The 12,862-nt window shown below is 41.4% G+C and overlaps 1 protein-coding gene and 1 long non-coding RNA gene across 3 annotated transcripts in view; both read left to right on the top strand.

The window, feature by feature from the left end:
* Positions 1-3,453: 3,453 nt before the first annotated feature.
* On the top strand, positions 3,454-8,068 carry sox4b (SRY-box transcription factor 4b). The gene has a single exon (XM_037273079.1). It carries the CDS (start codon positions 4,302-4,304, stop codon positions 5,529-5,531), a length of 1,230 nt encoding a protein of 409 aa, XP_037128974.1. The 5' UTR covers positions 3,454-4,301; the 3' UTR covers positions 5,532-8,068.
* A 3,351-nt stretch (positions 8,069-11,419) lies between these two features.
* LOC119135468 overlaps positions 11,420-12,862 on the top strand; it is a 90,395-nt gene continuing 88,952 nt past the window's right edge. The window contains exon 1 of one of the 2 annotated variants that reach the window (XR_005100564.1): positions 11,420-12,776. This is a non-coding gene — a long non-coding RNA (uncharacterized LOC119135468). The remainder of the gene's footprint in view (positions 12,777-12,862) is intronic. The other variant, XR_005100565.1, reaches the window with a different exon arrangement.

Raw genomic sequence — 12,862 nt, 5'->3', positions numbered from 1 at the left:
GAGTGTGTGTTCTTGCATGTGTATTTATGTCTGTATCATTGTCTGTATCTGTGGCCGAAAACACCTGTTCAAACGAAGCTTTAGAAATACGACTAAATAAACACATTTCATATATACTGTAACCGGTCATCCGTCTGTTTGAGGGTTGTAAAGATCTTTGTTGTGAGGATGATTTTCATGACAATTAAAATATAATAAATAAAAGACCATCCCGTAGCTGCATGGAGCAGACAAGTCGTAGTAAATGTTGGGCTACTGGAGCTGTTGCCTTGCCGACAACATTCTGAGAGACAATGATGTTTTCCTGATTAATGTGCATGTCTGCCACAGGTATACTTTTTATTCAAATAAACTGTTCCCAACTTAACATTTTGTGGTTTTATGGGATACCCAGAGAGCAGAAGATTATTAGGCAGAAGAATCTAAATCACTGGATGAACAGTTTTTAATGCTTACCACAACCTTGCTGACACCTGCTGTTAAATACTAGAGGTCCTTTAAAGACATAGTCAATTGGCACATTCTAAAATATATATTTTTTGTTTTCTAGAATTTCAATGCACAATGAGGTCACATGTAAAATGTCTTGGAGTTTGCTTAAGACTTGAAAGTGAAGACTTCAGACTTGCTTGAGGCTTGCACATGTGACTTGATCGCATCTTCGGTTGGAAGCATATAATTGTTCAAAATGTCTTGGTAAGATTAGGCATTCATAACTAATTCTGAATGAATTTATTACGTGTGTCTCAAGACGTTTGTCCGTATACAGTAGTGTGTGCACCTGTTGAAGAAAGTTGAAGAAAGTCAAACTTTTACAAGGCAGAATCAAAAGGAAACATTCTTCAGCATAATACCTGATGTATGATGCCTGAAGCACATCACAGTGAGCATTTTGTAGGCACTCTTTCGCTGTCTACTCCATCAGTGCGGGATGCAATGGTAGACCATATGAATTGAATTTTCAAATAAGGCCTTTGTGGTTGGCTGTAGCTGAGAAACGTTAAGTTATGCTGGAAAGAAGGACTCAAGAGGGCAGTGAACATAGCATTTTAGGATCATTCCGACCTTATCACAGTAGTCCACTTTTAAGATGACTGGTTTCATTAGGTGTAGTTTTGCAATACCTCACAGTTTTAGCTGTAATGTTTCAATCAAACTCTATTTGCTGAACTTGCTGAAAACCAAGCGTGATGACAACCAAAGTGGGGGAGGGTTAAAATTTAGCGTCTGGGAGGGTGTGTGTGAGGCATGACAAAGACGTAGGGAGGTGTTGTGAGGGGGTGGTGGGAGTTTTCCAAAGGGACACCTGTTGAGATTAGGGTTGGCACGCGACCCACTCCAACTCACGTGGCAGCTGCACCACGCTCGAACAATGGCAGTAAAGAAGAGTGACTGAAAAAGCAAGAGGAAAGTTTGAAAGCGCTACTTATCCTTTCAGCTCCTGTATATTTGTGTGTGTGCGTGCTTTTGCGTGTCTGCATGCATGGCATACTAATGTGCACACAGTGGAAGAAAGAAAAAGACAGGGCACTGTTACCCAAGAAAAAGACGTGCTCAGTGAGGTGAGAAGAATGTAAAATACCCCCCCGTATAGCTTTCCAGGTGGAGAATATATTCAAATATGATACAATACAGAATAGAACAGAATACAGTGCATTTGATAAAAATGTTGGATTGAGTGTTAGTGCAGAAAGATAGGTAGTTAGGTCAGTCGGTCGATTGATCAAACGATAGATGACACAGAGAGTCGGGCAGACATAGCCGTTTGTAATGATCAATAATAGTATGTGATATATATATATATATATATATATATCATTAAGTACACGTTTGCCATAGGCTGCCACTCCATCAAGGTACTTCTATAGAGCATATTTATTACATTTTCCCACAGTATCATATTAAAATGGCATTTAGGAGCAGAGTGAGTTTATGAGTTAACATTCTTATTTCCATTGCTGTTATGCTCCATGAACACACAAATTGGAGCCCAATTACCCATTGCTTTACTTGGATGCACTGGAGATATGAGGCCATATTGAGTATAATTGTAACCACTGAAATGCATCCGGTAACACTGGTGACTATACTTCCATACTAATTTCTCACTGGTGGTCTAAGTCACCTTTGACTTTCATTTAGAAACGTGTGGTCCCCTCATTTAATCTCTCTCATCACTCTTTTTAGATCATTTTGATGGTTTCCAACAGAGATTATTACAGTGATTTTTAAAATTCACACTCACAGTTAATCATATGCAAACTGTCCCAAAATGAGAACGTCTCAAAAGAAAAGAATGTTCAACGATTCAATCCAAATTAAAATCCACAAATGTGCCCAGGTACACTCCCAGTGTCATGGTTAGAGGCATTATGTAACCCCCACCACACCCAAAATAAATGTTCTTGATGCTGGGTCTGATCTCTACGGATCTCTGTTGCCCAAATTCTCAGACTGCAACATAGCCGAGCCCTGTCTGGCTCTGCGACGCCATCTAGTGGCAATCATTGGCTGCCCACGTGCTTTCTCAGGTTTTGCACCTTCTCTCCAGGGAGAAATATACAGTGCAGTAGTAGCAAAAAGCTTTTAAAATAAAATTGTCTCCTCTTAATTCAATATGGCACCACAATGCAGCAACAGCAATTCAGATGTAAATATAATGTGTATGTGTACCAATTAAACAGGTATAACTGTGCAAATTGTGTACCTTTAGTATTACTCTTCTGGTGCACAAGTACTCATGGTCTCATGCTCTCATTTCCCCCCTTGTTCAAACGTGTGTGTGTGTGTGTGTGTGTGTGTGCATGCGTGTGTGTATGTGTGCATGCGTGTGTGTGTGTGTGCATGCGTGTGTTGTAGTAGTAGCAGTAGTAGTACTGCCTCAGTGTGCAGACTGCCTGAATGGATGTACGTTCATTGTACAACCATCGAGAACAACTCTCTTCTCCCTGACTAGTGTGCGCCTGCAGAGGGTTGGGCCGTTGTGTTCCTACAAAGGACCGCCCAAAAGAGGGGAGAGAGAGAGAGAGAGAGAGAGAGAGAGAGAGAGAGAGAGAGAGAGAGAGAGAGAGAGAGAGAGAGAGAGAGAGAGAGAGAGAGAGAGAGACTTCTCAAATCAGTCCAACCATCTGAGGCGTCAGACATTATTCTGTAAGAGGCTCAACCACTCAGTTGCTCAACATGATCCTGTTGAACGTGTTCACACGCACATGTGTCGGAACTGAAAATAAGTACATGTCATCATGTAAGACAGGTTAGGGCAGGGTAATTTTGTGTCTCCAGCAGAAATCCTTCTTTGCGCATTAGTATGAATATATGTATTTTTTTTAGTGGGTATGTTAAATGCTTCCCCTAAATTGCCCAGGGGATGTGTATTGCCTGCAGAGACTCTCTGTTGTTGTATGCTCTCCAGTTAGAATGGGGGAAGAAAGAAGAAAAAACATTAATATATGGTACATATTTATTTAATTCACATTTCCCCACTAGTACAAACTGTTCTCAAACTTTCCATATGGCAAAATCTACTTTGCTTCCCTTATAGCTATATGTTAATGACATACACATGGACTTGGTGGTAGAGTAGAAAAAAAGGGGAGGGGGCCGATAACATAAGCCAGTGTCTCTTTAAAAAAAAAAAAAGAAGTTTCTTGTATTCTGGAATGAGGTCAGACATGAGGCTGCTCATTGCACGCGCTGATTATTATTAGATTCCATTTTGGACCAATCAGCGCCGAGATGGGCGTCGGTTTGGCGCGGAGGCAGGCTAGTGACAGCCTCCCATTGGCTTATTTTTTATCACCGTTGTATCTCGGGAAGGGATAAATGCATGCAAAGGGAGACGAGTCTGGAGGGCTGCTTAAAACTCTGCTGCAAGTAAACAGATGGAGGGCGGACCGTGTTATTCATTTTAAGTTCCTTTTTTCCTTTCCCTCCCCAGCATGTCTGGTTTTTGTCTCTAGGAGAGGGGACACAGGCTGATGCCGAGAAAAAAAAAAAACACTTATAACTGTGCTTGGGAGTCTTTTGCAGTAGCGGACCAGAGTCAGCCGCATAGACTGTTGTGCTTGCTGGGCACCACTCGGCTCTATTGATTTTTCACCACACAGAAGGAAGGGAGAGAGATCAGTCACGGCAAAAGCTCTGGAAGTTAAACTTTGTGTTTCATATCTGGCCAAACTGGACTGAGTTTATACGACACATCAGAGGAGTGACTTTTTTTTTTTTTTTTTAACGTAACTCATACACTGGGAGAAAAGAGCTTACTTTTCTTTTAAAGTAAGTGCACGGAGAAGAGAGACAGCATGGTGCAGAAGATGAGCCACACAGAGAGCACTGCGGAGGCGCTTTCCTCCTTCTTCAGCGGGGATTCGAGCTCCGGGGCGAGCATGGATCTGGACCCCGCTGACTCGCCCCTCTCCCCCGGCTCCACAGCCTCCTCGACAGCCGGGGACAACCCGGCGTGGTGTAAAACTCCGAGCGGCCACATTAAGAGACCCATGAACGCATTCATGGTATGGTCACAGATCGAGAGGCGGAAGATTATGGAGCAGTCTCCTGACATGCACAACGCCGAGATCTCTAAACGGCTGGGGAAGAGGTGGAAGCTCCTCAGAGACAGCGACAAGATCCCCTTCATCCAGCAGGCGGAGCGGCTGAGGCTCAAGCACATGGCGGACTACCCCGACTACAAGTACCGGCCCAGGAAGAAGGTCAAATCGAGCGCTTCCAAGCCGGGAAGTGTCGGGGAAAAGGGGGAAAGAGTCAACAGTAGCTCCAACAGCACCAGCATTAAGTCGTCCTCATCTTCGAGGAAGAATGGACTCAAATCACCCAGCAGCAAAGCCCACAAATCATTTTTCGGGAACAGCAGTAGCACCAAAGCCTCACAGTTTGCCTCTGAGCAGCCACCGGACCACAACCACCATCACCACATCACCCTCTCCAAGTCCAAGTCGGTGTCATCCACAGCCAAGCAAGTACCGGAGGGCAAGAGGGCCAAGCGGGTCTACCACGTCTACGGGGGCGGCTTAAGCGTCAGTCCCGCGTCCTCAGTCACCGTTCCGGCCAGTCCTACGCTGAGCAACTCTGCGGACTCCAGTGATCCGCTCAGCCTGTACGAGGACGTGTCCAGCGGTAGGGACGAGGGAAGCGAGTCCCCGGCCGGCAGTAGCGGAAGCCCGGGCGGCTCGTCGCAGCGTCGCGGCGGCCAAACGTACAGCAGTCGGCGGGCTTCCTCGCCCACACCCTCCGGGTCCCACTGCTCCGCCTCCTCGTCGTCGTCTTCTTCCTCCTCGGAGGACGAAGAGTTCGAGGACGACTTGCTCGACTTGAACCCGAGCCCCAACTTTGACAGCATGTCGCTGGGGAGCTTTGGCTCCTCGGTGCTGGACAGGGACTTGGATTTGAACTTTGAGTCCGGCTCCGGAGGCTCCCACTTCGAATTCCCCGACTACTGCACCCCCGAAGTTAGCGAAATGATCTCCGGGGACTGGCTGGAGTCCACCATTTCCAACCTGGTGTTCACATACTGAAAACAAGGTGGGCACAACCGACGACCACCACAAACGAAGCCCTGGGCCCCGGACACAAGAGTGTGGGCAGCTCCTGCTTTTGTCTCCAAACTACCAGACCAGTTAGTACCCATTCAAAACTAGCGCCATGGCGTTGCTTCTCGTCTGCAAGTGCTTGGAAAGCTCAACCTTTAAAGCCGAAAAGGGCCCTTTTGTGGGCGGCTTCGCTTTGAATGTGCGGACCGTGGAGGACTGTGGAACAGGCGTGCGTGGAGCGGCGCAAAACAAGCGAGAAGGGGAGAAACGTAACACCGGTTCGGTTTCCTGTTTGAGAAGACCCTCGGCGGTGAACTGGATGACCCCCAACAACTTTACTGTGATTGATTTGCACGTTATGCGGTCCGCCGTTCACTTAATCAATGTTGTTGCTGATTATTTTTTAAAGGGACATTTCACAACTTTTTACCGATTTGCCAAGTGAATTTCACCACTATAAGGTACATAACTCTGGACTGCCGTGCGACATTTTTCTAACGTGTGGTCACAGAGGGATTTTGTATGAAACCAAGGTGGGTTGTTTTTTCCCCCCAAGTTTGATATCTTTTCAAAAGCAAAAAAAAAAAAAAAAAAACACGTTGAAGCATGATAGCTTACTTTGTTCCTATGTTGACATCTAATGTAAGCAGTTACAAATAGTACAGTATTAGGATTATTTAAATGTATAGCTAGCCTCACCTCAACTCGTCTTTTTTATTTGTTTGATGAAATGACACTGTAATAATCACCAGCTCTTTTAATATTTCAAACTTCAGGATTCAAACGCATCTACAAATCAGTGCTGAACTTTATACACATCTTCTCTACTATTCAGGACCAAAATGATCATTTCAAGTAATACCTTATTGAAACTCCTCACCAGTTTTTGTTTTCATACACAGAGCTTTGTTTTGTACATGTATTCAGATGCCATTTTATATGGGATATTGTATTTATATACTGGGCCAAGCAGTTTTGTCTTTTTATTTTGTGTTAATTCCTGTTATTGTTATTGTTCTGTCACGTTTTCTTCTCAGGCGAAGGGCTAGAGTTTTAAAAACACACAACTTTGATTCATTTTTTTATATTTAAATGTACACATGTTTGGACACGTAAAATATAGGAAACAGTTTGATTATTTTCTCAGTGTATTTTTGTACAAATCTATATGGAGGAGGAGTCAACAATTGATCTGATCCGCCTAGAAATTCAGCTACATTTGGGTTTCCTGATTTGGAAACCTCAGGTGGCTGGTTTCCATGCTGTGTTCAAGGTCTATTGGAAAGCTCTTTTTTTATTGCCTGCTCAAAATTCTTTCCAAAGTAAACCAGCAAAACAACCATAGTATTCTGCGGTGTTCAATGTAAAGCTTTGTTCAGCTACGTTTGACCATTTTCACAAAGCGGATACCCTTATCAGTTATTGATCAGTAATCGATAGTGAATTTGGCAAGTTTTGTCACAATAACACTAGCAAGACTTGATTTTTGTAACCAATCTAATATTGTTATCCTCCATGGAGAATGTTTCACCATGCAGGCATACACATGCAATTTGGATTTTTCAATAGTCCTTGAATGCAGCAGCAGTCTTTGTTGCAGACTACCTTCTACGGTTTACAGTGCCAGTCTACAGGCTTCTTTAGGACACATCATGAACTGATTATTGCCAGACGCTATTCCCGTGGAGCATGTGGCTTTAACAGTCAGTCTCTGAAGCAGAAGCCTCTCCTTTTTATTTATCTTTCTCTCTGATATATTGCCTACAACACATGAGGAGATTGTAGCTTTAAAATTGTCTTATTTCTTGATGTTTTCATAAACTGATGTCAAACTCATCCACCAGCCACTGGATTAAATTGGCTATCTTTTTAGACAGCAAACAACAAAGAAGATCTAGATCAAGCATATTCAAATTTCTGACTTGAGTTCCGCAACATCTACTTGTTCTGCGTTTCTCATTGTATTTGAATATATAATCTTTTCTACTTGTTGGCTAACTATTAGATAATTGTTTAGTATGTTTATGGCATGGTGAATAGCATTTGTATTTCGGATTCAGGTTACCTAGCTGTTGTGTTTTTCAGAAAAAAAAATGGAAAAAATGAGGAAAAATTGAACTCAATCTTTGTATATTTGACTGTATCATAAAGCAAAAAGATTGTGTGTTTATGTATGTTGTTGCTATCAAGGACAGGCACTGTCTAGAACGACTATCTTTTACACATCCTTACTTTTAAGGTGGTCAGTTCAGGACTTTTTATATATATATTATAAATGAAAGCGTTTTTAAGTATATTAACTTTATTTTTCATCCATCCTGTGCAATATGCTGTGTAGAATTATCATGTATTGTCTCTAATCATGCCATAAACAAAGGAACCACCTTTTTTTGAGACTCAGAGAAAGGGAGGAGAACTCATGCCAGCTAAATTGTGTTCATTCACTGCCTGTCAGATTGTTGATATAAACTTGTGTACAGAACTTTTTCAAGGAAGGAAATAAATATCAGCTGGAACTGAAATTCTGCCATTGTCTTTCTTGATTCTTCAAGTTTTTTTTTTTTTGGACGTTTGGTCTTTGTATTGTGATATTCTAACTAAATCTCAAAACATGACAATATTTCACAGCCACACTGCATTTTTTAAAGTACAACTACCCTCAATTAACGATAACCACCAACTAAAACACTAGTTAACAGTCTTCAATCCAAATTCTCATATGCACTATTTTTCCAAAAGGTATACTTTGAAGAGTGGATTTCATAAAACTGTACTGATGGTCACACCACTCTGACAAAATCTGAACAAATGCATTTACATGCATTACAGATATTGCATGTGTGATTTTGCACACAGCTACTCGACTTAATTGTATTTACATATGTGATTTTGAATCCCACGAATTTAACTGTGATTCATACGGTACAATATTTTATATTGTGTACATTTACAGAAACATAAGATGTGACATGCATTAAAAATACAGACATGGATGGATTGGCTCAGAAATGTAAAGAGTTGATGTAGAAGTAGATGTTACAATAAAGTCCTCTAAAATAATTCATCATTTTCTAAATTGAAGTGTGAATTTAAGGGGAACTTCAAGGGCAGTTATTGAATATGTGAATAAGTATGAGTAATAATTCTGCTAACATAAACATGGATAGGACAAAGATGGGTATCCTTTGCAGTAAGGTTTGAATACAGTTAAATTCACATTGGCAACGACATACATGAACCTGCTTTAAAGAAATCAAGGCAAGTATGAGATTTATGATGCTGGGTGATGTGAGTGTGATTCACATCATAATGCATTTAAATGAATTCACAGAGTCTACAATTGCTGTCGAGAGCTGGAGCCCAAACAGAATGTGATGCACAAGGTGACATCTGCTGATAAGACTGGCATGTACTTTCTGCAATCCATTGTGTAGAAGCACAGAAAAGTTCATGCTTTTAAGACACAGCAAAAAAACTAAAAAAAATAATGAAAAGCACAGTTTACAGTACATATATAGAAAAAACAGCCATTTAGGTTGCATTTTTAAATGCATTGTAATCTAATTGTATGCTGTTAGTTTGCATGATTATGAAACCAGATTAACCAAGTGTTAATAAGGGGTTTAATTCTAAATTACAAATTACATTAGATAAATACATTACTCAATTATGAGGGGCAATTTTAAATCACGTTGGGACCTTGTTGTTTGAAGCCATTCTTGTACATTATGCTGTATGCTGGGTGTCTGTTCAGACAGTCATGATTTCCCTTCCCCCTCTCCCAGACAGATCTTTATTGTGGGGGAAGGGCTGGTTTAGTCGGAGTCAACCAACGGCCCTCCAGCGCGCTGACAAGCATGTCTGCCTGTCTAGGTCTGTGAATATCGTGTGTGTGTCCGTGTGTGTCGGTGTGTGTGCGTGTGTGTGTTGGCTAAAATTCTATTGCATGAAATGAATGACAGTACAAGGATATCCCCACATCGAGAGCAGACACTATATGTCGGCCTCTTCTGTGATGACTTATGGGGTGCAGATGACTTTTTGATGGTTGGTCATGGTCTTCAATCAGGCATAGTGGTTGAAATAAACATGCACCAAAAGTGTTAATGTATTATATTTGTGCATTATACAACCAAGTTGAGCTGTATGCAATGGTGAACATTTTGTCTATAGAGTACAGAGCCATTATGTACTGTGGTCACCTTGTGGTGCTGTCATTTCATAATTTTTCTATCTTTTTTTTACAATGATGTCTTGAATAAGTTGAAGTGTGTTATTGCTTTGCTAAAGAGAGTGTCTTACTATTACACAGCAGCACAGGAATGTATTAAATCAGCAATTTCAAAAAGGCTGAGTCAATGCACTGTTTTCAACTGTGTACGTGATACTGCTCCTAGTACTCTATGTTCACTGCAGAACTTGATGAATCTGCAGCTGTTTTATATATTTTTTCTATTTTTCCAAGAAACTGTATTAGCCCTTGCAGAGTCACAGCAATTGTCTGATATATCAGTTTTATTCCAACAGTGCATGGTTGGGTGTAATTACTGACTCCGCAGTGAATATAAATATTTCCCCCTTCCTTCCAGCATTCATTTTGTGTTAGCTGTGGCATAATACTTTATTCCTCAACCCCCCGATGATAAATATCATCACGTACCACGCATGCACATAATATCAGCAGTTTGCCACATAATCTTGTATATTTCCAAAGAGCACTGGCCCCTCTGTGTAAGCCTTAAGCTCCTCCGAGCTGTATGAAGCCTGTTCAGTGTGCAGGCTCATGCATGGCTCATGCATTGCTCAGCTGACTCCTCAGTGGGAGAGAGGCAGGCATGAGCCGGGGCACAACAGAGTGGAGCGGAACAGTCTCGCTGCTGGAGTCAGTGGTCCAGTAAAACCACAGCAGGGGGGATAAGAGCTTTGCTAGTGGGTGGGTAAAGAGAACCATGACTGTATTGCAATGGCGACCTATCTGCTCAGTTCTCTTCCCAGGGGGCTGAGGCAGTGGTGGTATCAGTATTTCTCTCCTTTTATTCCAGGTTTTGCTCCAGACTGAATCACTGTTGCAGCCCCAAGTTTTGAAATACCTGCAGGGCTCCAGACTGTCCTTAAACGGTCACATTTGTCATCTAATTTTTGACCAGTCCGATTTTAAACCAATTATTAAATACTTGTTTTTACTTAGAAACTCCTGCTCCACACTCCAGCCCACTTGTTGATGATGATGCAAATTAGCTGGTTTGCCAACTGATGTCCAAAAGTGTAAAGCAGAAGGCCAGTGTGTCAAAAAGGTGTGATACAGAACTGAAGTGAGATCATGGTACCTACAGTAGACAGTGGTAAAGAGCCGCACTGCACAACAAAACACAATATTTTGTCCCTTGTGTGGCTAAATAATGTCAGCCAGCCTACCAAGAGGTTATACAACATTGCAAACTATACACACAATGCACACAAATGCCTCCTAGACAGTGTCAGTCTAAATTGAGCATTATTACCTTTGTAGGGGTAGATTTGTTGATGTAACTCCATTATTTGATGTTAAAAGTGTGTTGATGTTAAAAGTGTTGTGTATCCTCACATTTGATCCTCAATATCCCCTTAAGAAAAACAGAACGAGAGGACAAAAATCAATGTAGCTATTTCGTTTGACATGTTGCTCTTGGATATGGATTTATTCCATGTTAAAATGCAATCATAGTAGCAGGTAATAGATGATGAAAAACACAATGAACAGAAATGCCATTTTGTTTTGTACACACAATTTTCCATAATGTGTCAATTTTATGTGCCAAGCTGCATAATAACGCTATTTCAAATTTGCTGCAAATTACAGTCCTACATCAAAACTCTATATGCGCCTTACCTGGTTTTTTTTTTTTTTTTTTTGGGGGGGGGTGGGGGGCAGAATCAGTTTCAAATAATCAGTTTGACAGAAGCATCATAAATAAGCCAAGGGGGGTCATCCTGAATCCCAGAGCCAAATTTCATACCACATTTAAAAACACATTCGATGGGTTAATTTCTCTAAATGCCATGCCTTAGCTTTGACTTTTAGCATTTCATGAGATTGTCCCACCTTTTCTAGTCACTACAAGCAGGTTACGAGGTTGTAGAACCGGCAAGCACATTCAATAGCAGACTCTTTTTGTTGGCTCAGCGACACATGCACTATACCCGTTCATGTGAGCTTCCCTTCTTCTTGTGTAAAAGTGTTCATGTATGAGAGACTTGCTCCATATCTAAAGTGACTTTTGATAACGTCTTCACTGTTGCATTATATAAATAATATTGATTTTAATTGCATTTGATCACATGGTTTGGCAAACCCTAAAGGTTACTATAAATCAATATTGCATGCTTAATCAACTTCATGCTGAAAATAAATAATGAATATAAATAATATATTTGAAAATATAACATTGGAAATTACATTTTAATGTATGTTAACTGAAATCCGGTACACACTGTACAGTAGTGTAATAAAGGGATGAATCAGTGTAGGGCACAGGAAGGCCAGACAGGGGAACATGACAATAGAAATGTAACTTGCGATAGCAAAAATGAACTGACATAGCAGGGACCTAAGTATAAATAAATTGATAAGACAAAGAGGGACACCTCAAAAGACACCTGCGTCCATAGGGACCTGTTTAGTTGGCACAAGGAACAGCGCTGACAAGGACAGGCGGGGAAAGAAAGAAATTTAGAATGAGACCTTTTTCTTTTGTTCTTGTCTTTGTTCACTGCTGTTGCTATTTCAATATTGTAGAAATGGTCATCTCCAATCATAAGTCCAGGACAGTGAATGCAACATGTATTAAAACAAAAAGTGCAGTAAGAAACCACTACAGTTGACTTTTTGTGCATTATTTATTAAGAGGAACGAAAATTGTCACACCGAGTTATTGTAATATCGGTAATATTTTGTGAAGATTACATTTTGTGGCAAAAAAATAAACAACAAAAGTATCCTAATTGTTGTCCACTAATAGCCACAATGACACTATAGCGGAGAAATGTGCATAGTTTGACTCTGAGAGGGCGGGACTCATGTTTGGAGAGCGCAATGAACTAGGCGCGGCTAAAACGAGCCCCATCCATCTATCACACGTGTAGACAAAGGGGGGACTCCACAACACAAAGCAGCATGTGTCCTAACAAACTTTATTTTTTTTCCACCCCGCACGGACGCACAGCCACACGCACGGAGAAAAGCACCTTCAGGTAAGTTGCCCCTGAGATGCATACTTGCGTGTGCCCCCACTCTCGGGGTGATTTTGTATGTTCTTTTCCAGTAAAAGTTGCCGCTC

This window comes from Syngnathus acus, chromosome 16, assembly GCF_901709675.1.
Source record: "Syngnathus acus chromosome 16, fSynAcu1.2, whole genome shotgun sequence".
Taxonomy (NCBI): domain Eukaryota; kingdom Metazoa; phylum Chordata; class Actinopteri; order Syngnathiformes; family Syngnathidae; genus Syngnathus; species Syngnathus acus.
This window is presented reverse-complemented; position numbering and strand designations above follow the sequence as displayed.